Raw genomic sequence first — 27,846 nt, 5'->3', positions numbered from 1 at the left:
TGATCATTGTGTACATGGGTTGGGGAGGGAGGCCTGTGATCATTGTGTACATGGGGGGGGGAGACCTGTGATCATTGTGTACATGGGGGGGGGGGAGGGAGGCCTGTGATCATTGTGTACATGGGGGGGAGGCCTGTGATCATTGCGTACATGGGGGGAGGCCTGTGATCATTGTGTACATGGGGGGAGGCCTGTGATCATTGTGTACATGGGGGGGAGGCCTGTGATCATTGTGTACATGGGGGGAGGCCTGTGATCATTGTGTACATGGGGGGGAGGCCTGTGATCATTGTGTACATGGGGGGAGGTCTGTGATCATTGTGTACATGGGGGGGAGGCCTGATCATTGTGTACAGGGGAGGAGCCTGCGCTACTTGTGTGCATTGGAGGGGCCTGTGCATGGGAGGAGCCTGTGCTACTTATTTACTTGGGATTTTTTTCCTTTAATAAAGTTGCAAAGATTTCACACAAATTTCTCTCACGTTGTCATTATCGGATTGTTTTGTGAAATTTTGAGGAAAATAATGAATTGAATCCATATTGGAATAAGGGCTGCAACATAGCAAAAATGTGGAAAAAGTGAAGCGCTGTGAATACTTTCCGGATCGGCGTATACCGCCTAGGATAGGGGTCTTCAAACTGGCGGCCCTCCAGCTGTCTGTGAAAACACAACTCCCATCATGCCTCTTCCTGGGGGAGTCATGCTTGTAGCTGTCAGCCTTGCAATGCCTCCTGGGACTTGTAGTTTTGCAACAGCTGGAGACCCCCCGGCCTAGAAGATCGGTATATACCATATAGAGGGTGATGGTTGGCTGACATATCTCACATACACACTGAGCTCAGGACCCCGGTGCTGCAATGCTGCCCCCCCCCCCCCCCTCCGCACACACATCCTCCTGTTAGGTGCAGCCCCTCCCCCACCCTGTATTCTGTACACAATTTAACTCTTTCCTCCTCTCTCTCTGCAGCTCAACAAACAGTCCTAAGATTGGAGGGAAGTGAAGTCACTCTGGAGCCAAAATACACCGGAAATCCCTCAGAGATCAACTGGAAGATAAATGGTGAAATGCTGGTGGACATGGAGCTGAACTCCCCGGATGAGCCCTTGTTTTACAATCTTCGACGGGACAGAGCGACTATCAATAGAACCAATGGAGTGCTGACCATAAAGGACCTGCGTATAGAGGACTCCGGGTACTACAGGACGGAGGCGTTGGTGAATAATATTTATCAGTACACAGATATAATCCTCACTGTACGAGGTAAGTCTTTACCATTGGCTTCAGCTAATCACATGGTACCGGGTGCTGTGATTGGCCCTGGTACCATGTGACAGCTGTGGGCCAAACAGTCCTGAATAGAAGCCATTCATGGCGGTTTTGTTTACACTGTAATCATGTGATCGTTATGGGATGGCGCCTCTGCAAAGAACAAACTATCATCTGTTGCTAGGGATTTCAGCTTTTATTTTCTGTTTTATTTTTATTTCATTAGGGTAAGGGGGTTAAAGAGATTGTAAACTCTCATTTTTAAAAAGAAAAACACAAAAAACAAACATGTTCTACTTGCCTGCTCTGTAATGGATTTGCACAGAGCAGCCCCCCGATCCTCCTCTTCTGGGGTCCCTCTTCTGCTCTCCTGGCCCCTCCCACCTATTAAGTGCCTCCACTCCCACAGCATGCAGCTTTCTATGGGGGGCGCCCAAGCTGAGCCACGGCTCCTGTCCTCCAGCTGTTGTGGAACTACAAGTCCCATGAGGCATTACAAGGCTGACAGTTACAAGCTTGACTCCCCCAGGCAGAGGCATGATGGGACTTGTAGTTCTGTAACAGCTGGAGGGCCTCAGGTTGAGCACCCAATACCCAAGTAATAATAAAAAAATAAAAAACACTGAGACATGCTGGAAAACCTAGCAACAAATTATGCAACAGATAATAGTTTTCTCTACTGCCTAATAAAGAAAAAAATAAATGACAGCTGAAAAATGGTGAAAAGCACTCAGACGCTATGCTCAGGTGTGAATGCAGCCTTACTGCGGAGGTGTCACTGCGACAGGAAGTGAGGAAGAATCTCCCCAATGGAATCACAGTAATAATAACCTGACAGAAGTATGAAGGCCCCTCCCACAGAGGGCGGAGTCCGCTTTGCTGAGTGGGTGATCTGTCCGCTGAGCAGGCAAATGGCGGGTCTGTGTCCATTCAGATTATGTAGAGCTGACCTGGACACGGCCTGCTCTGCTGTATGGGCAATCGTTTGTAAATGGATCGGCTATCCGTATACACACGACTGCCCTTGATCCGATCCACCTGAATGGAGGGGAATGGTGTGTGTGTGTTTTTTGTGGCTGGTATTGGAGGCCGCCATTGTCAGCCCAGCCTCCATGGAACCTTTAGGAGTTCCTCTAGACTGAGCCGGGGGCTCCAAACTACAGCCCTCCAGTTGTTCAGGAACTACAATTCCCATCATGCCCGGTGATGTCTGTGAATGTCGGAATCTTACAATGCATCATGGGATGTTCTTCAACACGTGGAAGGCCGTAGTTTGGAGATCCCTGATCTAGGAGTTCCATGACCTGTGACTGATTGACCTCCCATTGGCTGGTCCAGGACCGATACCACTTGATGACTGCAGGACACCAACCGCCAGCCATTGACTGGATGTGCATTTTCTTTAACCACTTAAGGACCGCCGCCTGCCAATGTACGTCCTCACAATGGCATGTACAGGCACAAGCACGTACATGTACATGCTCGCCTTCCAGCGGGTGGGGGGTCCGATAGGACCCCCTCCTGCTGGATGCGGTGGTCCGTTTCGCTTCAGGAGCGATCCGGGATGAGGGGATGGCCATTGGTTTCTGGCCACCCCCTCTCGATCGCTCCTGGCGAATGAGAAGCTTCCTCCCACTGTGTATTGTATACACAGGCAGGGAGGAAGTGATGTCATTCTCCTCGGGGCGGTCTTATTGACCGGACTACGAGGAGAAGACACAGTAAGTCTGCACCAAACACTACACTGACACTAACGAACACACAGGCACACAAACCCCCCCGATCACCCCCCGATCGCCCCCCGATCCCCCCTCCCCCCCAGTCACAGTGTCACTGATTGCAGTGATTATTTATTTACTGATCACTGCATTCAGTGTCAGTTGTAAAAAGTGTCAGGGCAGTTAGTGTTAGGTCCAGGGTAGCCCCCTACCACCCCCCAATAAAGGTTTAACCCCCTGATTGCCCCTAGTTAACCCTTTCACCCCCTTTTGCCAGTATCACTAAGCGATCATTTTTCTGATCGCTGCATTAGTGTCACTGGTGCCGCTAGGTAGCTAGTTATTATTTTTTTAGGTTCGCCGCCAGGTTTTTATAGCGCTAGGTACCCCGATATACTACCCAATAATGGTTTTAACCCCCTGATTACCCCTAGTTAACCCTTTCACCAGCGATCACAGTATAAGTGTCACTGGTGATGCTGGTTAGCCAGTTAGTTATTTAGGTTCCCCGTCAGGTTATTATATAGCGCCAGGGACCCCCATATACTACCTAATAAAAATTTGAACCCCCTGATTGCCCCTAGTTAACTCTTTCACCAGTGATCACCGTATAAGTGTTACGGGTGACTCTGGTTAGTTAGTTTGCTTTTTATAGCATCAGGGCACCCACCATTTATTACCCAATAAAGGTTTAACCCCCTGATCACCCGGCGGGTGATATCAATTAGGTTTTAGAGTCAGGGTCTGCGTCGCCCCAGGCAGCGCTAGGTTAGTGCCAGTACCGCTAACACCCACACGCAAAGCATAAACCTCCCGTAGTGGTATAGAATCTGAACAGATCAATATCTGATCTGATCAGATCTATACTAGCATCCCCAGCAGTTTAGGGTTCCAAAAAAATGCATTGTTAGCGGGATCAGCCCAGATACTTACTGGCACCTGCGTTTTGCCCCTCTGCCCAGCCCACCCAAGTGCAGTATCGATCGATCACTGTCACTTACAAAACACTAAACACATAACTGCAGCGATCGCAGAGTCAGGCCTGATCCCTGCGATCGCTAACAGTTTTTTTTGGTAGCGTTTTATATTTAAATCCGGAAGGCAGTGCTTGGATTTTGGGGTCCCGTACGTGGCTAGGCTCCCAAAAAGTCCCCCACATGTGGTATCCCCGTACTCAGGAGAAGCAGCAGAATTTATTTTGGAGTGTAATTTGACTTCTGCCCATAGCATGTGTGAGCAATATATCATTTAGTGACAACTTTGTGCAAAAAAAAAAAAAAAAATTGTAATATTCCTGCAACTTGTGGCAAAATATAAAATATTTCATGGACTCAACATGCCTCTCAGTAAATAGCTTGGGGTGTCTACTTTCCAAAATGGGGTCATTTGGGGGGGTTTTGTGCTATTTTGGCATTTTATGGCATTCGAAACTGTGATAGGTAGTGAGGAGTGAAATCAAAAATTTGCACCCTTAGAAATCCTGAAGGCAGTGATTGGGTTTCGGGGTGCCGTAGGCTGCTAGACTCCCAAAAAGTCCCACATATGTGGTATCCCCGTACTCAGGAGAAGCAGCAGAATATATTTTGGGGTGCAATTCCACATATAACTATGGCATGTGTGAGCAATATATCATTTAGTGACAACTTTTTGTAAACTTTATTTATTTTTATTTTTTTGTGTCATTATTCAATCACTTGGGACAAAAAAAAAAAAAAAAATTCAATGGGCTCAACATGCCCCTCAGCAATTTCCTTGGGGTGTCTACTTTCCAAAATGGGGTCATTTGGGGGGGGGGGTTGTACTGCCCTGCCATTTTAGCACCTCAAGAAATGAGATAGGCAGTCATAAATTAAAAGCTGTGTAAATTCCAGAAAATGTACTCTAGTTTGTAGACGCTATAACTTTTGCGCAAACCAATAAATATACGCTTATTGACATTTTTTTTAATAAAGACATGTGGCTGAATACATTTTGCCCTAAATGTATGACTAAAATTGAGTTTTTATTCGATTTTTCTTATAACAAAAAGTAGAAAATATATTTTTCTCAAAATTTTCGGTCTTTTTCCATTTATATCGCAAAAAATAAAAATCGCAGAGGCAATTAAATACCATCAAAAGAAAGCTCTATTTGTGGGAAGAAAAGGACGCAAATTTCGTTTGGGTACAGCATTGCATGACCGCGCAATTACCAGTTAAAGCAGCGCAGTGCGAAATTGTAAAAAGACCTCTGGTCCTTAGGCTGACAATTGGTCCGGGCCTGAAGTGGTTAATCACCTACAATAGTTTTGTTATATCACAGGTTCTCCAAGACCTGAGAATAATTTCCTCAGGGTTCCTCTGGGTTGTAAAGATCGGGATGTTGCTTTACAGATCCCATTATACCACCTTCTCCATAGACAAGAAATGTACTCCACAGAGGGAAGGAAGGAAGTCTGGGTATAGATGGAGCGGGTGATGGAGATCTCATCCTCTCATGTCATATTCTTTTCTTTCAGCTTGTCCTGATGAGCCCAACATCACTCATCAAACTACCAAGGAGAATATTGTACTATACTGTGAAAGCTCCACTCCGGGGGTCACCTATGAATGGTTTAAACAGACAGGATCCGTGGGCAACGAACAATCGTACTCCGAACCCCGACCTGAACATAATGTGACTCTGACCTGTGTTGTGGATAATGAAGTGTGTAAGAAGAGTTCATCTATAATAATCCCCTATACTCCTCCAGGTGAGTCCCGGCGGCGGCCAGTGATGTCTAAAAAGGAAATCTCACCCTCAATTCTCACCGACATCTTTCCTGATCAGATATAACAGAGTATATATCACTTCCTCTGTATACCTGTCATCAGAGAGTCAGAGGTGTGACTCCGCCTCCTACATACTGATTGGTTACTTCTACCTGTGTGTGATCCTGATCTCCTCCTCATTGTTCTGTACATCACCTCTCTCCTCTCTATGATCATCACCCCCATCATCTCATACTTCTACCTGTGTGTGACCCTGATCTCCTCCTCATTGTTCTGTACATCACCCCTCTCCTCTCTATGATCATCACCCCCATCATCTCATACTTCTACCTGTGTGTGACCCTGATCTCCTCCTCATTGTTCTGTACATCACCCCTCTCCTCTCTATGATCATCACCCCCATCATCTCATACTTCTACCTGTGTGTGACCCTGATCTCCTCCTCATTGTTCTGTACATCACCTCTCTCCTCTCTATGATCATCACCCCCATCATCTCATACTTCTACCTGTGTGTGGTCCTGATCTCCTCCTCATTGTTCTGTACTTCACCTCTCTCCTCTCTATGATCATCACCCCCCATCATCTCATACTTCTACCTGTGTGTGGTCCTGATCTCCTCCTCATTGTTCTGTACTTCACCTCTCTCCTCTCTATGATCATCACCCCCATCATCTCATACTTCTACCTGTGTGTGGTCCTGATCTCCTCCTCATTGTTCTGTACTTCACCTCTCTCCTCTCTATGATCATCACCCCCATCATCTCATACTTCTTCCTGTGTGTGATCCTGATCTCCTCCTCATTGTTCTGTACTTCACCTGTCTCCTCTCTATTATCATCACCCCCATCATCTCATACTTCTACCTGTGTGTGATCCTGATCTCCTCCTCATTGTTCTGTACTTCACCTCTCTCCTCTCTATGATCATCACCCCCATCATCTCATACTTCTACCTGTGTGTGACCCTGATCTCCTCCTCATTGTTCTGTACATCACCTGTCTCCTCTCTATGATCATCACCCTCATCATCTCATACTTCTACCTGTGTGTGATCCTGATCTCCTCCTCATTGTTCTGTATTTCACCTCTCTCCTCTCTATGATCATCACCCCCATCATCTCATACATCTACCTGTGTGTGACCCTGATCTCCTCCTCATTGTTCTGTACATCACCTCTCTCCTCTCTATGATCATCACCCCCATCATCTCATACTTCTACCTGTGTGTGGTCCTGATCTCCTCCTCATTGTTCTGTACTTCACCTCTCTCCTCTCTATGATCATCACCCCCATCATCTCATACTTCTACCTGTGTGTGATCCTGATCTCCTCCTCATTGTTCTGTACTTCACCTCTCTCCTCTCTATGATCATCACCCCCATCATCTCATACTTCTACCTGTGTGTGGTCCTGATCTCCTCCTCATTGTTCTGTACTTCACCTCTCTCCTCTCTATGATCATCACCCCCATCATCTCATACTTCTACCTGTGTGTGGTCCTGATCTCCTCCTCATTGTTCTGTACTTCACCTCTCTCCTCTCTATGATCATCACCCCCATCATCTCATACTTCTTCCTGTGTGTGATCCTGATCTCCTCCTCATTGTTCTGTACTTCACCTGTCTCCTCTCTATTATCATCACCCCCATCATCTCATACTTCTACCTGTGTGTGATCCTGATCTCCTCCTCATTGTTCTGTACTTCACCTCTCTCCTCTCTATGATCATCACCCCCATCATCTCATACTTCTACCTGTGTGTGACCCTGATCTCCTCCTCATTGTTCTGTACATCACTGTCTCCTCTCTATGATCATCACCCCCATCATCTCATACTTCTACCTGTGTGTGACCCTGATCTCCTCCTCATTGTTCTGTACATCACCTGTCTCCTCTCTATGATCATCACCCTCATCATCTCATACTTCTACCTGTGTGTGATCCTGATCTCCTCCTCATTGTTCTGTATTTCACCTCTCTCCTCTCTATGATCATCACCCCCATCATCTCATACTTCTACCTGTGTGTGACCCTGATCTCCTCCTCATTGTTCTGTACTTCACCTCTCTCCTCTCTATGATCATCACCCCCATCATCTCATACTTCTACCTGTGTGTGATCCTGATCTCCTCCTCATTGTTCTGTACATCACCTCTCTCCTCTCTATGATCATCACCCCCATCATCTCATACTTCTACCTGTGTGTGACCCTGATCTCCTCCTCATTGTTCTGTACTTCACCTGTCTCCTCTCTATGATCATCACCCCCATCATCTCATACTTCTACCTGTGTGTGATCCTGATCTCCTCCTCATTGTTCTGTACTTCACCTCTCTCCTCTCTATGATCATCACCCCCATCATCTCATACTTCTTCCTGTGTGTGATCCTGATCTCCTCCTCATTGTTCTGTACTTCACCTGTCTCCTCTCTATTATCATCACCCCCATCATCTCATACTTCTACCTGTGTGTGATCCTGATCTCCTCCTCATTGTTCTGTACTTCACCTCTCTCCTCTCTATGATCATCACCCCCATCATCTCATACTTCTACCTGTGTGTGACCCTGATCTCCTCCTCATTGTTCTGTACATCACTGTCTCCTCTCTATGATCATCACCCCCATCATCTCATACTTCTACCTGTGTGTGACCCTGATCTCCTCCTCATTGTTCTGTACATCACCTGTCTCCTCTCTATGATCATCACCCTCATCATCTCATACTTCTACCTGTGTGTGATCCTGATCTCCTCCTCATTGTTCTGTATTTCACCTCTCTCCTCTCTATGATCATCACCCCCATCATCTCATACTTCTACCTGTGTGTGATCCTGATCTCCTCCTCATTGTTCTGTACATCACCTCTCTCCTCTCTATGATCATCACCCCCATCATCTCATACTTCTACCTGTGTGTGACCCCGATCTCCTCCTCATTGTTCTGTACTTCACCTCTCTATGATCATCAACCCCATCATCTCATACTTCTACCTGTGTGTGATCCTGATCTCCTCCTCATTGTTCTGTACTTCACCTCTCTCCTCTCTATGATCATCACCCCCATCATCTCATACTTCTACCTGTGTGTGATCCTGATCTCCTCCTCATTGTTCTGTACTTCACCTCTCTCTTCTCTATGATCATCACTCCCATCATCTCATACTTCTACCTGTGTGTGATCCTGATCTCCTCCTCATTGTTCTGTACTTCACCTCTCTCCTCTCTATGATCATCACCCCCATCATCTCATACTTCTACCTGTGTGTGACCCTGATCTCCTCCTCATTGTTCTGTACATCACCTGTCTCCTCTCTATGATCATCACCCTCATCATCTCATACTTCTACCTGTGTGTGATCCTGATCTCCTCCTCATTGTTCTGTATTTCACCTCTCTCCTCTCTATGATCATCACCCCCATCATCTCATACTTCTACCTGTGTGTGATCCTGATCTCCTCCTCATTGTTCTGTACATCACCTCTCTCCTCTCTATGATCATCACCCCCATCATCTCATACTTCTACCTGTGTGTGACCCCGATCTCCTCCTCATTGTTCTGTACTTCACCTCTCTATGATCATCACCCCCATCATCTCATACTTCTACCTGTGTGTGATCCTGGTCTCCTCCTCATTGTTCTGTACTTCACCTCTCTCCTCTCTATGATCATCACCCCCATCATCTCATACTTCTACCTGTGTGTGATCCTGATCTCCTCCTCATTGTTCTGTACTTCACCTCTCTCTTCTCTATGATCATCACTCCCATCATCTCATACTTCTACCTGTGTGTGACCCTGATCTCCTCCTCATTGTTCTGTACTTCACCTCTCTCCTCTCTATGATCATCACCCTCATCATCTCATACTTCTACCTGTGTGTGATCCTGATCTCCTCCTCATTGTTCTGTAATTCACCTCTCTCCTCTCTATGATCATCACCCCCATCATCTCATACTTCTACCTGTGTGTGATCCTGATCTCCTCCTCATTGTTCTGTACTTCACCTCTCTCTTCTCTATGATCATCACCCCCATCATCTCATACTTCTACCTGTGTGTGATCCTGATCTCCTCCTCATTGTTCTGTACTTCACCTCTCTCCTCTCTATGATCATCACCCCCATCATCTCATACTTCTACCTGTGTGTGATCCTGATCTCCTCCTCATTGTTCTGTACTTCACCTCTCTCCTCTCTATGATCATCACCCCCATCATCTCATACTTCTACCTGTGTGTGTGACCCTGATCTCCTCCTCATTGTTCTGTACATCACCTCTCTCCTCTCTATGATCATCACCCCCATCATCTCATACTTCTACCTGTGTGTGATCCTGATCTCCTCCTCATTGTTCTTTTCTTTTCAAATGTTTTTATTGAGATTTTTAGCAGAGTAAGGCCGCGTACACACGGGCGGACTGTCTGTCCAACTTAGTCCGCTGAAACACATTTCAGCGGACAGTCCGCTCGTGTGTGGGCTTCAGCTGACTTTTTCAGCGGACTAAGTCTTTCGGAATTTCCGTAATATTGTCCGTCCAAACTTGGTTTCAGCGGACAGTCCGCTCGTGAGTAGGCAAGTTGGACGGACTAAGTATGGCGCATGCTCAGAAAGGATTTACACGGCCGAAGGTTGCATTGCTGTGTATAGGACGTCGTATTTCTAGTCCCGTCGTACGTGCTGTACACGTCATCGCGCAAGCTTTCAACGGACTGTCTGTTCATCGTGTGTGGTCAAGTCCATTCATTCAAAAGTAGGACAGACTGTCTGTCGGATTGTCTGACGGACTCACTTGGCCAGACAGTCCGCCCGTGTGTACGCGGCTTTAGTTACAACAAGGGTTGCAAAACAAAAAAAATATATATATAGTAGTAAAAGTAACATAACACAGTATAATGTAGTGACAGGGTTTTCTCAGCACAATATAGCATATAAACAAATAATCCACAATAAAGAATAAAGTAGTATTCCCAAGTATCTAATATTCATAGTCATAAAGGGACTCGAACAAGAGTAAGTCTCTTAGAATTTGTATAATAAAGTCCGTAATATAATTATTGTAAGATTTATAAATAGCGATATGGATAACGGCCACTTCTGGACCCCAAGACACCCCTCACAGGGATCTATCTGTGTCTTGGAGTACCTAGGCCAACATCCTAAAGGAAATTCAAACACAGTAGTTATATTTTATGAAGGAAAATAAAGATCTATTCTTACTCCGCAGCTCAATCCAGATAAACAATCATGTGATATATTTGTCACTTTGTTATGAAATTATTTTTAAAGCCATCCAAAAAAAAATATTAAAACCCACAGGAGTTCTTTCTTCTATATGATTAAAGAATCAGCATTATCTAAATTGTGGAAGTATAATTTTTGTACCATGTACTCCAAGGTTCCCATAGTTGTTGTTCCTTAATATATAGGGATTTGTCATTAGGAAATAACAATTCATAGGAGTGGTGGAGTTGGGTTAATTCTATAACTTCTGTCATAGTAGGAAGAGTCAGTTTTCCATTTTCTAGTTATGGATAGTCTCGCAGCTAAAAGTATATGTGTTACTACTTCACCATATTGTTTGGGAATCGTATGTAAATTCATATTCAGAATGGCTAGTTCTGGTGAAAGTTGAAGGACAATACCTGTTACGGAAGTGAGTAAATGGGAGATTGCCTGCCAGTAGTTATGTAAGCTTGGGCAGTCCCACATAATATGAAATAGGGTCCCCAATTGGGTACAATTTCTCCAGCAATTAGGTGACGAGTTCCCCTTGAATTTTCCTAGGATATGTGGAGTCAGGTATTGTCTTTGAACAATTTTTTGTGCCAGTTCCCATAGTGTAACACATGCAGTGGCCCTATATATGCTTCGTAGGGAAGCCATCCATTGTTTAATTGAAAAGTCTTGCCCCAAATCTTGTTCCCATTTAAGGAAGGAAGGTAGTTTGCTGGGTATGTTTTTTTTCCCCTAGAATTGTGTATATTGTAGCTACTCCTTTCTGTGAGGTGGCATGGTTATTGAGGAAAGACCATATTTTAACCGGGATTGAAGCTCTGAGTTGTGGATTGTGTAGCAGACACTTTTCTATTTGAATATATGTAGATCGCTCAGAATTCGGAAGCTGTAATTCATTACTTAACTGAGAAAAAGACTTTAATGAGCCCTGTTGGAAGAAGGAACCAAGTTTGATATCCCCACCCAAATTCCAGTCGTGTATTTGTACGCCAGGAATTAATGTTGGTATAATTGTTAGAGGAGGGTTTAACACCGTGATTGGAGTTTTATCCCATTTGTATGTGATGATTCTCTGCCAAGAGTGTAGCGTCGCTTTCACCGTTGGTGGGTATTGAGCTGTAATTGTGGACTTAATTTTCCTACTAAGTAACCAGAATTGCATATTATTCTGTCGTGTGATGTCTTTCTCAATTTGTCCCCATAAAGTTTTAGGAGTAGGCAAGAACCATTCTTGCAATTGGGTCAAAAGAGTTGCGTCATAATAATCCTGTAGATCAGGTACGGTCGCACCACCTATATTTCTATGTTTAATTAGTATATGGTATGCGCAACGGGATTTTTTGCCATTCCATAGATATTTTCCCAAACTGCTTTGTAAGGATTTAAAGTAGTATTTAGGGATCCATATTGGAAGGGACCTGAGTTGATATAATAATTTTGGTAAGGTCATCATTTTGAAAGCTGCCAGGCGACCAGCCCATGTAAATTCGAATTTACTAAGTGTTGTCAGATCTGTTTCAAAATGTTTCTTAAATGGTAAAAAGTTTGTTTTAAATAAGATCCCATTCACACAGGGGCAACACGACTTGTAGGCGACTTGAGTCAGGCAACTTGGACACGACTTGAGTTAAGATCACAGCACGACTTGGGACGACTTCAAAACGACTTGTGATGACTTCAAGCGCAACTTGGGGCAACTTACAAGTCGCCTCCAGCAAAGGATAGTGTACAAGTGGCCAATAAGAGCTTATCTGCTCTTGTGACATAATTCTTGTTCCTGTTCTCTTCCTATTCCCTGTTTCCTGGTTCCCTGTTTCCTGGTGCTGTGTCCAAAATGCTCTCGTTGCGTTATTTAATGTCAGCTGTCATAACTGCTGGGTTGGCAGTGTTGATGGAAGAGGAAGAAGAAGAAAGGAAGCGAAGGATGAGGATGAGAAGAAGACGTCGCTACTGGATCCATCCAATCATTGTCAATAGACCTAACAGAGGGCAGTTCTGGGCTATGTACGAGAACTTGCGTGCTTTTGAGGACAAGTTTTCCAACTATACACGGATGTCCATCGCAAGGCAAGTACATAAGCTGCATGTCATTGTCCACTTGCCACGTCACCTGCCACAAATTGTGCATTGTCCACTTGCCACGTCACCTGCCACAAGTTGTGCATTGTCCACGTGCCACGTGAGCCACATGACGTGCCACGAGTGCCACGTGATCCTCCACGAGTGCCACGTGATCCTCCACGTGTGCCACGTGACGTGCCACGTGACGTGCCATGTGTGCCACGTGACGTGACGTGCCACGTGTGCAACGTGACCCGCCACGTGTGCCACGTGACCCGCCACGTGTGCCACGTGACGTGCCACGTGACGTGCCACGTGTGCCACGTGACGTGCCACGTGTGCCACGTGATGTGCCACGTGTGCAACGTGACCCGCCATGTGTGCCACGTGACGTGCCACGTGACCCGCCATGTGTGCCACGTGACGTGCCACGTGTGCCACGTGACCCGCCATGTGTGCCACGTGACGTGCCACGTGACCCGCCATGTGTGCCACGTGACGTGCCACGTGTGCCACGTGACCCGCCATGTGTGCCACGTGACGTGCCATGTGTGCCACGTGACGTGCCACGTGTGCCACGTGACCGGCCACGTGTGCCACGTGACGTGCCACGTGATGTGCCACGTGTGCAACGTGACCCGCCATGTGTGCAACGTGACCCGCCACGTGTGCCACGTGACGTGCCACGTGACCCGCCATGTGTGCCACGTGACATGCCACGTGACCCGCCATGTGTGCCACGTGACGTGCCACGTGTGCCACGTGACCCGCCATGTGTGCCACGTGACGTGCCACGTGACCCGCCATGTGTGCCACGTGACGTGCCACGTGTGCCACGTGACCCGCCATGTGTGCCACGTGACCGGCCACGTGTGACATGTCACGTGTGCCACGTGACCCGCCCCATGAACCCCATTGATGTGCCATGTGAGTCATGTAATGTGCCGTGTGAGCCATGTGACCGGACACAAGTTGTGAGATTCCAAGCACCAAGTGACCCCAAAATATGGACAATATGGCAATTACGTTTATGTAGCAGAGAATGACATTTTGCGACACTACTTTGGGGCCATGGATCTCGTGGCCAAGTATAGCTAGAAACCTCAACTGTCTGCAAACACAGTAGATCTAGCACTAAAAAATTACCAAATTTGGGATCTATAACTACAAGGGACCCCGAGATATGTGTAGCCAAATGTCAAGCACTTTTCGGCATTAAAGTTGAGTATTGTCCACTTGCCATGTCACCTTCCCCCAGCAGAAACCCTGGTGTGTGTGAGAGGCCACATATTTGCATATGGTTGGCTAAGCGGCAGTGTGTGTGTGTGTGTGTGTGTGTGTGTGTAGCTACCAATTGGTTTAGATTTGTGATTTAGAATATTGTAAATGACAATTTTTTTGGGTTTTGTATTGCAGTTTTGACGAATTGCTTGGTCTGGTTGACATCCATCTTCAGCGACAGAATACATCATACAGGAGGAGTATCTCAAGCACTGAAAGACTTATTATTACACTAAGGTAAAGTATTTTATATGCACATTAGTAGCATACCCAAATTTTTGGGGAATATTAATAACACAATCTTTCCAAATATATTTTTAGATTTAGAAAAGAGTAGGTTCTAAACATTTTAATAACCAAAAAAACTTTAATTAACAGGAACAACAAGTCAAACGTAGAAAAACAATAGAATAAACTTTAAACAAAATAATCAAATTATAGCTGGTGGTAAGTTAAATTGGAGCTGGTGGAAGGCATTGGGGATGGTGTGGATGGCATCATGGTTGAATTATTAGGTGCATCATGGGATGAAAAAATCGGGGATGGTGATGGATAGGGGATCGGGGCATTGGCAGAATTTAGAGCATTCCCATACTCATCCGTGTATGGACGGAAGCGAGGGGGGTAGTAGGGGTGGGTACGGGGTGGTGGAGGGTTGGGCATATTATAATAAGGTCCTGATGGGTATGGTGGGTTTGGAAGCATAACACTCTGATTGGTGGAATTAGGAGTGATCATGTTTGCTTCTAAAATGTCCATGATATCTTTTCGGACAAGATTTTTACGATCATCTGGCACTCTTTTGAGCATAGAAGCCACCATCACCCCAAACGCACTCTCCTCAGTATCAAGTGTTTCCAACTTCCTATCTAAGCGGTCCATTAGGTTTGCAAATCGCTCCATTGTTTGGGCTCCCCTGGATCCCCCAACAGGCCGGCTAGATCTAAGCAATGGTGCCCTTTGGTTTGGTGGTTGCTCCACCTGGGGCTGCTCCACATTGGGCAGGTCGAGTTGGGACACCTGTTGCAGCTCAACCTGTTGTGAAGATGCAATTTGTAGATCATGCTGGGGAGAAGGCGGTAAAAATATTTCATCGTCAGCTGCCTCAAGTGGCTCATGTAGTGGCAAATCCTGATTTGCTCCTGCAGATGCTGCCTCATGCAATGGCTGTGATGATGCGTCACGACGTGACTGCTGTCCCTCACCCCAACTCGACTGTGTTCTGCATAAAACATATAATACAAATTTTAGCACAATTTATATATAGAACGTTACAGTATATCACTTGTGAAATATGAAAGATGTTAGCTTACTCTCTCGGTTCCATAAAAGGCAACAGAAACTGCAGCTCCTCGGCGTGGACATAAGGAACACACCGCCTACTTCCTGAGCCACTTCTGCCCTCGTGCAGTCTCCGTAGGTGGCGCTTAAAGCAGTCCCTCAGACCCTTCCATCGTGTCTGTAAAACGGTTACTGCAAAATATAAACAGAAACATAATCATTTACGTATTTTTTATTTTAGATACCTGGCAACCGGTCACTCTATAGCAAGCCTTCATTTCGAGTTCATGGTGGGCAAGTCAACAATAAGCTGTATTATCCGTGAAACCAGCAAAATTTTATGGGACGTTCTGAACAACATCGTTATGAAGAGACCTACACAGGAGAATTGGCGGGACATTGCTAATCTATATTGGAGTCGGTGCAATTTCCCCAATTGTATTGGAGCTATTGATGGGAAGCACGTGCGTGTCATTAAGCCTATTGGAACTGGAAGTATGTACTTTAATTATAAAAAATATTGCTCCTTTGTACTCTTTGCCGTGGCGGATTCAAATTACTGTTTCACCTACATAGATGTAGGATCCTATGGAAGTACCTGCGATGCTCGTATTTTTGCGAATTCCTCCTTTGGGCAAAGGCTACGAGAGGATCAACTCGATCTTCCTGCAAATTGTCCACTTCCAGGCACAACTGAACCCCCACTACCCTATGTCTTTGTTGGAGATGAGGCTTTTGCCTTGGGAGAACACCTTATGAGGCCATATTCCAATAGGAACCTCACTACTGAGAAGAAGATTTTCAATTATCGTTTAACAAGAGCAAGAAGGGTGGTTGAGTGCAGTTTTGGCATTCTTGCCAATAAATGGCGTTTTTTACATACACCAATAGCCTTGCACGTGGAAAATGCAATTGCTGCTGTTAAAGCAGCATGTGTGCTGCACAATTATGTTCGAATACGTGATGGTTATTGTTTTGAGGATTCACTCATGCACAACCTGGAAAGTGCACACATCACTGCTACGAGGGGATCCAGTGACGGTGCAACTGTGCGCAATCAATTCACATCATACTTTGTTTCACCGGCTGGCGAAATAGAATGGCAAATGGACGCCATTTCATAACTTGATTACTATTATGATCAGTTGTTTTTGCTGTACTGTTCTCTAGAGCCTGCAGGTATTGATTTTACAATTAGTTCACGATATGTTCCGTTATAGTTAATGTCTTTTATTGTAAATTTTGACATGAAAATGTTGTAATAATTACTTTGCCTATGTTTATATAGTTAATTAAAAATGATTGCTGAACTATTAAAAAATATTTGAAACAATTGTAATTGCTTGCAATGATTCATAGAACATTTAAATACCCTAATTAATGATCCCTTGATCCAATCAATGCACCACTAGCATTGCTGTTATCTGAAGTATAATTGGAATGTGCAGTTTGGCGGGTCACGTGGCACACGTGGCACGTCACGTGGCACTCGTGGCACGTCACGTGGCACACGTGGCACGTCACGTGGCACTCGTGGCGGGTCACGTGGCACACGTGGCGGGTCACGTGGCACACGTGGCACGTCACGTGGCACTCGTGGCGGGTCACGTGGCACACGTGGCACGTCACGTGGCACTTGTGGCGGGTCACGTGGCACACGTGGCACGTCACGTGGCACTTGTGGCGGGTCACGTGGCACACGTGGCACGTCACGTGGCACTCGTGGCGGGTCACGTGGCACTCGTGGCGGGTCACGTGGCACACGTGGCACTCGTGGCGGGTCACGTGGCACACGTGGCGGGTCACGTGGCACACGTGGCGGGTCACGTGGCACTTGTGGCGGGTCACGTGGCACACGTGGCGGGTCACGTGGCACACGTGGCACACGTGGCACGTCACGTGGCACGTCACATGGCACTCGTGGCGGGTCACGTGGCACTCGTGGCGGGTCACGTGGCACTCGTGGCGGGTCACGTGGCACACGTGGCACGTCACGTGGCACTTGTGGCGGGTCACGTGGCACACGTGGCACGTCACGTGGCACGTGTGGCACGTCACGTGGCACTCGTGGCGGGTCACGTGGCAATCCTGGCAGGTGTTGTGGCAAGTGGACAATACACAACTTGTGGCAGGAGTCGTGGCAAGTGGACAATACACAACTTGTGGCAGGAGTCGTGGCAAGTGGACAATACACAACTTGTGGCAGGAGTCGTGGCAAGTGGACAATACACAACTTGTGGCAGGAGTCGTGGCAAGTGGACAATACACAACTTGTGGCAGGAGTCGTGGCAAGTGGACAATACACAACTTGTGGCAGGAGTCGTGGCAAGTGGACAATACACAACTTGTGGCAGGAGTCGTGGCAAGTGGACAATACACAACTTGTGGCAGGAGTCGTGGCAAGTGGACAATACACAACTTGTGGCAGGAGTCGTGGCAAGTGGACAATACACAACTTGTGGCAGGAGTCGTGGCAAGTGGACAATACACAACTTGTGCAGTAGTCGTGGCAAGTGGACAATACAAAATTTCTGGCAGGTACCTATTCTGCACGGATAAATCTGGAAATACAAACATCATGACAAGTCAAAGATAACAGAGAGAAATATAAAAATGTTTACTTACATTTTTCACTGCGGTCAGTCTCTGACAAGAGATCCCAATCTGGGAAGAATAGCCGACATATTTCAACCCAGGCATGGTCCCTCTTCACATGATCCTTGTAAGCAGGATCTTTTTTATCGTATAGGCATTTTCTAGCCCTAATATGCCTAATTAGGGCCTCATTGTCCACCACCTCCCTGGTATTCATGGCTCTGCTAGACATTTTGCAGAAGTTTAGGAACAAAACAGGACAGAACAGAGCAATCAGAGCAATAAAAATGGAGGTATTCTCTTGCAGAGCAGGAGGGGGCTGGCTGTATGATAATTTGACTTCAGTTTCCTGTTAAGTCGCCTCAGTATGTACTGTAATCCGACCTGGAGGCGACTTGCATTGAATTCAATGGATGCAAGTCGCCCAGAGGTCGGATACAAGTAGTACAGGAACCTTTTCTGAAGTCGGAACGACTTCAGTAGTGTCCATAAAGACGGCAGTCATTGCCTAACATTGAGTTCTGTGTGTTGTCCGACCTGAGGCGACTTGGGGCGACTTGGGGCGACTTGAAGTCGGATCCCAAGTTGCCCCTGTGTGAATGGGCTCTAACTGTTTTGTTTTGTTAGTGAGAGTGATTCCTAAGTAAGAAATCCCCTCGTCTTTCCAGTGGTAGGGGTATTTATTAGACAATAACTGCCTGGTTGTGTTATCTAATCCTAGGTCTAAAATATTGGACTTAGTTTCATTGATTTTATAATATGATGCTGCTCCAAATGTCGTTAGTATATTTTGGAGATTCGGGAGAGATGAAATAGGATCAGACACTATAAGCACTATGTCATCTGCGAACAGACTTATTTTTATTATCTATTTGCCCAATTTTTATACCAGATAGTTTTGTGTCAGATCGTATATGTTCTGCTAGAGGTTCGATGGCTAAATTAAATATTAAAGGAGATAAGGGGCAACCTTGTCGTGTTCCATTCGAGATGCCAAAGGGCCTAGACATCATATCATTTGTGTATACTCTCGCTGAGGGGCCCTTATACAGTGCAAAGATTGCCGATAAAATATTTCCATGAAAGCCGAATTTTAAAAGCACTGACTATAAATAGCCCCAATGGACCCTATCAAACGCCTTCAAGGCGTTTGATGTCTCTCAGTGAACTGTATAATATCAATCAGACGTCTTGTTGCATCTGAAGATTGTCGACCTTTAGTAAAGCCAGATTGATCTTTGTGAATGAGGTCTGGTATGTAGTTCATCAGTCGATTCGCTATTGCTTTGGCGTATATTTTGATGTCAATGTTCAATAATGAAATCGGTCTGAAATTTTGGGGAGCATTGGGATCTTTGCCTGGTTTCGGCAGTGTTATGATCAAGGCCTGAAGCATCTCAGCCGCAAATTCTGATTTGGATGCCGCTTCGTTAAAAAGTGAGCATAAGTGGGGAGCCAGTATATCTCGAAGTAATTTATAGTATTCTCCTATCATTCCGTCTGGGCCCGGAGATTTATTGTTGGGCAGGGAGTCTATAGTTCTAGCAATTTCTTCCACTGAAAATGGGACGTTAAGATCAGAGATTTGATCAGTAGTTAATGATGGGAGACTAATAGTATCTAATGCCGCGTACACACGGTCGAACTGTTTCACGTACTTAGTCCGTCGAAACACATTTCAGCGGACAGTCCGCTCGTGTGTGGGCTTCAGCGGACTTTTTCAGCGTGCAGACTGGAGTACTAAGATTTTCGGTTTTTCCAAAAATCTGTCCGTCGTACTTTGGTTTCAGCGGACAATACGGTCGTCAGTAGACTAGTTCGACGGACTAAGAATGGCGCATGCCCAGAAAGGATTTACACGGCGGAAGGGTGCTTTGCTGTGTCTTGGACTTCCTATTTCTAGTCCCGTCGTACGTGCTGTACACGTCATCGCGCAAGCTTTCGACGGACTGTTTGTGTATCCGTGTGTGGTCAAGTCCGTTCAGTGGAAACTACGACGGATTGTCTGTCGGATTGTATGACGGACTAAGTACGCCATACAATCCGCTCGTGTGTACGCGGCATAAGAAATCACTTATTATCTTTGGGGTAGGGGTCGGAGTTTGAGAATCATCTTTAAGATTGTAAAGGGAGCTATAATAACAGCTAAATGCATTCGCTATGTCTTGGGGGTCTTGCAATTTTTCTCTAGTAATAGGGTGGTATAGATATGGAATTTTTGATTTGGAATATCTGCCTTTGATCCGAAGTGCCATGTTTTTTCCTGCTTTGTTGCTAGTATGGTAATATTTAGCTTTAAGTTTTCTAGTATGTTTTTCAAATGTATCCAATAAAGTTGTTCTGAGTTCCTGGCGTAATATTTGTAGTTTAGTTTTCAGTTGTTGTGATGGGTGAGATTGGTTTTGGGAATCTAATGTTTTAATGTCAGCAGTAAGTTTCTCAATGAGTTTCGTTTTATTTTTCCTGGATTGAGCATTCAGTTGCATTAGGATTCCCCTACTAAATGCTTTATGAGCACCCCATAGGGTGGCGAAATCTGACACCGATCCCACATTATATTTAAAGAATTCAGTTATCTGGTTTTGTATAGCTGTAGCATAGGTGGGCATTTTGATAAGATATGCATTTGTTCTCCATAGAAAATGGGTCGTTTGAGAGTGTTTAGGTAGAATAGTCATACTAATTGGGGCATGATCAGTCCAAGTGATGGGTGCAATGTCAGACTCCCTCACCCGCTGCAATAACCACTTATCCGTAAAAATATAATCGATACGAGTATAGGTATTATGTACCAGGGAATGATATGTGTATTCACGATCTCCAGGATGATGGCATCTCCATACATCATAGAGATCGCTTTTATTCAAAAAAAATTTAAGTGCACAGTTGGTTCTGGTTTTGGGATTAGAAGTGTCTAGTTCTTGTTCATGTATTGTGTTGAAGTCTCCACAAATTATTAAGGCACATTTTCGGCATTTACCTATTTTTCTCATCAGGCCATTCAGAAAATGGGATTGCCTTTTATTAGGTGCATACACATTTACCAATGTAGTAAGTGTATTATCAATGGTACATATTAATACGAGGTATCGTCCATTGGTATCTACAATAGATTCATGCAATTGAAAATTAACTGAATGAGATATGGCAATAAGTACTCCTCTTTTTTTCTGTTGGTCTGAGGCTGTAAATATGTGAGGAAAGTTCTTATGGGTGCAAGTGGGAATAGCGCCTGTTTTGAAATGGGTTTCTTGTATACACAATATTTGACATCGCTGGGTGTTAGCCATTTGCCACATCGACGCTCTTTTTGCTGGATGGTTAAGACTAGTGATGGCCGAACAGTTCGCCCGGCGGTCGTTTCGCGGCGAATTTCGGTCGTTCGCGGTCCGCTCGTTCGCTCGCCTTTTCCCGTCGTTCGCCCCGGCGGACTTACGTGTTTAATGTGTAAAAGAACTTTGACCTATGATGACACGTCTATCATGGGGTACAGGACAGCCAATTGGGACATGACAGCACATGGACACTTGGACGTTCCCCCTAACCTATAAATACACCCGATCCGGTGGCCATTTTACATTCTTTCTTCTGTCACTATAGGGAAAGGTTGCTGTGTGGAGTAGGGAGAGATAAAACGCTAGCTATTTGGTACACAAAAGTTCTTTTCAGGACTGGTATAGGTGTTAGGTGTATATAGGTTTGCTGTGCTACTGATTCTTGCAGCAGCCTGAGTGTCTTTTGTCAGTTTAGAGAAAGGGAAAGGACGGTGTGTGCTACAGGGACAGCCAGATTATTTTTTTACAATTAGAATTTATTAAAGAATTAGCCAGTTACAATACAAATATAACAATACATAATAATCGCTAATACAATTGCCTGTGTGTACAATAGGATAGCAATAGTGTTACAGACTCATACTTTTAGTCCTCTTGTTTGCATATAAACAGATTGACAGGAGATCCCCTTAAACTAATAAGCCCCTCCAAAAGATGGAAAGACCTCTTAGTAGAAGGATAGGTACATTACCAATCCCAAAGCGTCAATAGGACCTAAACATATATATCAATGGATTGTAAAAGCCTGTCCCGGCATGCCTGCCTTATAACTTTATACCACTCTAAATTCACCCTATTACCTGTCATACAAAGGCCAAATGTGACTAATGGATATAGAAAAAAGGTGACAGCCTATCTCAGGGCTAGCACCTTAGAAAAAAAGAGAGAAAGGAGAAGAGGGAAAGAAAAAAAAAAAAAACAAAAAAAAAAAAAAAAACAGTTGTCCCTAAGAAATAAGCGGGCATTGCTAGCTCTAACACACAACGCCCCCTCCACCTCATGTTTGTATCAGAGAGGCGTAAACAGAAGAATAGCTAAACACTACCCAAGGTCGCCATACAACTATATACTTGCCTGTGCTTTCATGGGCTATAGCCCTAATTTCTTCCATTTTATGCAAATATCCTATCTCTCCCAGCCATTCCGTAATTGAGGGAGTCGTGGTGTTCCTCCAATGTCTCGGTATCACTGTCTTGGCGGCAGTTAGTAGGAATCTGATCAGCGATTTTTTATATTCTCTCATTGAGAGGTCAGTAATATGTAGTAGACAACATTTAGCGTCTAGGGGGATCTGTGTATCAGTTATTTGTTGTATAATACTAATCACTTGGGCCCAGTATGGTCTGATTCGGTCACACTCCCACCATATATGTTGTAAAGTGCCCTTAGTTTGATTACAACAACACATCGACGCTCTTTTTGCTGGATGGTTAAGACTAGTGATGGCCGAACAGTTCGCCCGGCGGTCGTTTCGCGGCGAATTTCGGTCGTTCGCGGTCCGCTCGTTCGCTCGCCTTTTCCCGTCGTTCGCCCCGGCGGACTTACGTGTTTAATGTGTAAAAGAACTTTGACCTATGATGACACGTCTATCATGGGGTACAGGACAGCCAATTGGGACATGACAGCACATGGACACTTGGACGTTCCCCCTAACCTATAAATACACCCGATCCGGTGGCCATTTTACATTCTTTCTTCTGTCACTATAGGGAAAGGTTGCTGTGTGGAATAGGGAGAGATAAAACGCTAGCTATTTGGTACACAAAAGTTCTTTTCAGGACTGGTATAGGTGTTAGGTGTATATAGGTTTGCTGTGCTACTGATTCTTGCAGCAGCCTGAGTGTCTTTTGTCAGTTTAGAGAAAGGGAAAGGACGGTGTGTGCTACAGGGACAGCCAGATTAGTCATCATCATCATCATCATCATCATCATCATCATCATCATCATCATCATCATTAGCTGTTACTATCAGGTCCACAAAAGAGCTGTTCCAGTAACCACTAATCGTTCCAGTCTACTCTTTTTTGCCACTTTGTATAGGGACAGGAAGGAAGCAGTGTTGTCAGGCAGTGAGGGTCAGTTTAAAGACTTGCTGTTACTATTAGTTCCACAAAGGTTCTTTTCAGGACTGGTATCAGTGGTACGGTAATAGGCTTGTACACGTATAATATTCTTTCTTCCAAATATAGAAAGAATATTATACATGACTTCTGCCCTTCTGCTGCAGTCTGCTAATCATTCACAACTCACTTGTTCCACAAAGCTCTTTATCAGGACTGGTAACTTGGTCTGTGTAGGGTGCTACAGTACATAGGGTTGAGTGCGGTACAGTCTGCTGTTCTGTAAGGACCGCTATCGGTCCACAATAGATAGGGTTGAGGTGCACCACTGCTGATCGCTGCCCTATACTGCAGCAGTCCTTCAGCAGTATAGGGACTGACGTACAGTCTGCTAATCACTAACACACAACATGCTTGGTCCACAAAACTTCCTATAAGGACTGGTAACTTGGTCTTGGGTGCTACAGTACATAGGGTTGAGTGCGGTACAGTCTGCTGTTCTGTAAGGACCGCTATCGGTCCACAATAGATAGGGTTGAGGTGCACTACTGCTGACTGCTGCCCTATACTGCAGCAGTCCTTCATTGGTATAGGGACTGACATACAGTCTGCTAATCACTAACACACAACCTGCTTGGTCCACAAAAGTTCTTATAAGGACTGGTAACTTGGTCTGTGTAGGGTGCTACAGTACATAGGGTGCAGTACAGTCTGCTGTTCTGTAAGGACCGCTATCGGTCCACAATAGATAGGGTTGAGGTGCACCACTGCTGACCGCTGCCCTATACTGCAGCAGTCCTTCATTGGTATAGGGACTGAAGTACAGTCTGCTAATCACTAACACACAACCTGCTTGGTCCACAAAAGTTCTTATAAGGACTGGTAACTTGGTCTAGGGTGCTACAGTACATAGGGTTGAGTGCGGTACAGTCTGCTGTTCTGTAAGGACCGCTATCGGTCCACAATAGATAGGGTTGAGGTGCACCACTGCTGACCGCTGCCCTATACTGCAGCAGTCCTTCAGCAGTATAGGGACTGACGTACAGTCTGCTAATCACTAACACACAACCTGCTTGGTCCACAAAAGTTCTTATAAGGACTGGTAACTTGGTCTAGGGTGCTACAGTACATAGGGTTGAGTGCGGTACAGTCTGCTGTTCTGTAAGGACCGCTATCGGTCCACAATAGATAGGGTTGAGGTGCACCACTGCTGACCGCTGCCCTATACTGCAGCAGTCCTTCAGCAGTATAGGGACTGACGTACAGTCTGCTAATCACTAACACACAACCTGCTTGGTCCACAAAAGTTCCTATAAGGACTGGTAACTTGGTCTAGGGTGCTACAGTACATAGGGTTGAGTGCGGTACAGTCTGCTGTTCTGTAAGGACCGCTATCGGTCCACAATAGATAGGGTTGAGGTGCACTACTGCTGACTGCTGCCCTATACGGCAGCAGTCCTTCATTGGTATAGGGACTGACGTACAGTCTGCTAATCACTAACACACAACCTGCTTGGTCCACAAAAGTTCTTATAAGGACTGGTAACTTGGTCTACAGTACATAGGGTTGAGTGCGGTACAGTCTGCTGTTCTGTAAGGACCGCTATCGGTCCACAATAGATAGGTCCCAGGAAGGAAGTATTTCTCAGAGAAGGGCATCCCAGAGCTATATGGCCATGTTCAGTGGCAAGTGAATGTATCTCTGGCACACAGTGTCGGTGCCAAGATACATCTGACCACAGACACGTGGTCTAGCAAACACGGGCAGGGAAGGTATATCACTTTTACTGCCCACTGGGTGAACCTTCTGACGGCCGTCAAGCATGTAACCCGTGGCACCCGTGTAGATTTGGTTTTACCGCCACGGATTGCATGCAGGCCTGACTCTTCTTCTCCTCCTCCTCCTACTCCATCCTCCTCCCTCTCTTCCTCAGCTGCCTCCTCCTTTTCCGCTGCTAGCGTCTCTTCCGCTGCACCGCCCAAGCTCCCCAGAACCTATTCCACATGCCAGATGAGACGTTGCCATGCCGTGCTGCGTCTGTTGTGCCTGGAAGCCAAGAGCCACACTGGCCCGGCACTCCTTTCAGCTTTGCGTTCACAGGCAGATCAGTGGCTAACACCGCTCAATTTGACAGTTGGTAAAGTGGTGTGTGACAACGGTGCCAATCTGCTTAGCGCATTGAAACAGGGCAAAATCACGCACGTGCCATGCATGGCACACGTCTTAAACTTGGTCGTGCAGCGATTCCTTGTCAAATACCCTGGGGTCCAGGACATCTTGCGGCAGGCAAGGAAAATCTCGGCCCATTTCAGAAGATCTTACACGGCCATGGCTCACCTTGCTGACATTCAGCGGCGACACCATCTGCCGGTCAGACGTCTTATTTGCGATTGCCCGACGCGATGGAACTCAACCTTCTATATGCTTGATAGGCTGCTTCAGCAGAAACGTGCAGTTAACGTCTACCTGTATGAACTCTGCGAAAGAAACGGTTCTGAGGAGCTGGGGTTTTTTTCACCGCGCCAGTGGCTGCTCATGCGTGACGCATGCAGACTTCTGCGGCCATTTGAGGAGATCACCAAACTGGTCAGTCGCAGCCATGGCGCCATCAGTGACATGGTACCTTATGCCTTCTTTATGGAGCGTGCATTGCGTCGTGTCATTGATCAGGCTGTGGAGGAGCAGGAGCGGGAAGATGAGGAAGTCGCAATGCTGGATGAATTCCCAGGGGGGGCTACTCTATCTGAGACAAGTCAACAACAGGAGTCTGAAGAGGAGTCAGAGGAGGATGGTACCGGGGCGGATGAGGAGGAGCAAGAAGAGCGTGCTTTAAACCTTTCTGGGATCCCTGTTGTGCGTGGATGGGGAGAGGAGAATGAAGAGGACGACATTATCCTGGATGATGAGCAGGAGCCAGGCCACCACACCGCTTCCACTTTAGTGCAAATGGGGGCCTTCATGCTCCAGTGTTTTAATAGGGACCCCCGTATAAAAAGCATAAGGGTCAAGGACCAGTACTGGGTGGCAACGTACTTAGACCCCCGGTACAAACACAAAATGGCGGAAATGTTACCGCCGTCGCAGAGGGCTGTCAGAATGCAGCACTTCCAGGCCTTGCTTCGAGAAATGCTGCATTCTGCTTTTGCGTGCGCTGGCAGGGGAGCAATTTCCACTTCCAGAGAAGGATTTGCGGGTACCAATCCAACAGCGCCTGCAAGAAGAGGCCGGTTTGAAGATGTGTTGGTGACTTCCGATATGAGGTCATTCTTTCAGCCGACCCATCGACAGGTGTCATCCGGATCCAGCATCAGGGAACGCCTAGACCGTCAGGTGTCCGACTACATTGGGTTAACGGCTGATGTGGACGCTCTGAGGAGTGATGAACCCCTGGACTACTGGGTGGGCAGGCTTGACCTCTGGCCAGAGCTTGCCCAATTTGCAATCGAACTGTTGGCTTGCCCCTCATCCAGTGTCCTGTCCGAAAGGACGTTCAGCGCAGCAGGGGGGATCGTGACCGATAAGCGTACTCGCCTAGCTCACGACAGTGTTAACAATAGATAGGGTTGAGGTGCACTACTGCTGACTGCACATTTATAAAAATGAATGAGGCATGGATCTCGGAGGAATTCAACACATGTGACCAGTAGACCATGTATATGTCTATAAACAATTTTTTTAATCAAGCACACAGACCTTCTTTCTTCATTTGGCTCACTTCCTTGTCCCAAAAAAGCACACCGTACTATATGCCCCTACCCTCCTCTTTGAAGAGGTTGAGCGGTGTCATATTTCTACTGGGGCTGCTTATGATATCCCTGTGCTGTGCTGACTTCCTCCTGGGGGTTCTTATTATGAGGGGATCACATCATCCCTGTGCTGTGCTGAGTTTCTCCTGGGCCTGCTTACTATGAGGGGATCACACCATCCCTGTGCTGTGCTGACTTCCTCCTGGGGGTTCTTATTATGAGGGGATCACACCATCCCTGTGCTGTGCTGAGTTTCTCCTGGGCCTGCTTACTATGAGGGGATCACACCATCCCTGTGCTGTGCTGACTTCCTCCTGGGGGTTCTTCTTATGAGGGGATCACACCATCCCTGTGCTGTGCTGAGTTTCTCCTGGGCCTGCTTACTATGAGGGGATCACACCATCCCTGTGCTGTGCTGACTTCCTCCTGGGGGTTCTTCTTATGAGGGGATCACACCATCCCTGTGCTGTGCTGAGTTTCTCCTGGGCCTGCTTACTATGAGGGGATCACACCAT

The 27,846-nt window shown here is 46.1% G+C and overlaps 1 protein-coding gene across 1 annotated transcript in view; it reads left to right on the top strand.

The window, feature by feature from the left end:
• LOC143981559 (uncharacterized) overlaps positions 1-27,846 on the top strand; it is a 71,580-nt gene that overhangs the window by 28,289 nt on the left and 15,445 nt on the right. The window contains exons 2-3 of the mRNA XM_077479505.1: positions 969-1,262; positions 5,484-5,717. Of these exons, the coding sequence (XP_077335631.1) occupies positions 969-1,262; positions 5,484-5,717 (528 nt within the window). The remainder of the gene's footprint in view (positions 1-968; positions 1,263-5,483; positions 5,718-27,846) is intronic.

Source organism: Lithobates pipiens, unplaced genomic scaffold (assembly GCF_037356315.1).
Source record: "Lithobates pipiens isolate NorthernLeopardFrog02 unplaced genomic scaffold, aLitPip1_a1.2 Scaffold_16, whole genome shotgun sequence".
NCBI classification, from domain to species: domain Eukaryota; kingdom Metazoa; phylum Chordata; class Amphibia; order Anura; family Ranidae; genus Lithobates; species Lithobates pipiens.
Note: the sequence above shows the minus strand (reverse complement) of the source record. Positions and strands in the feature narration are given on the sequence as shown.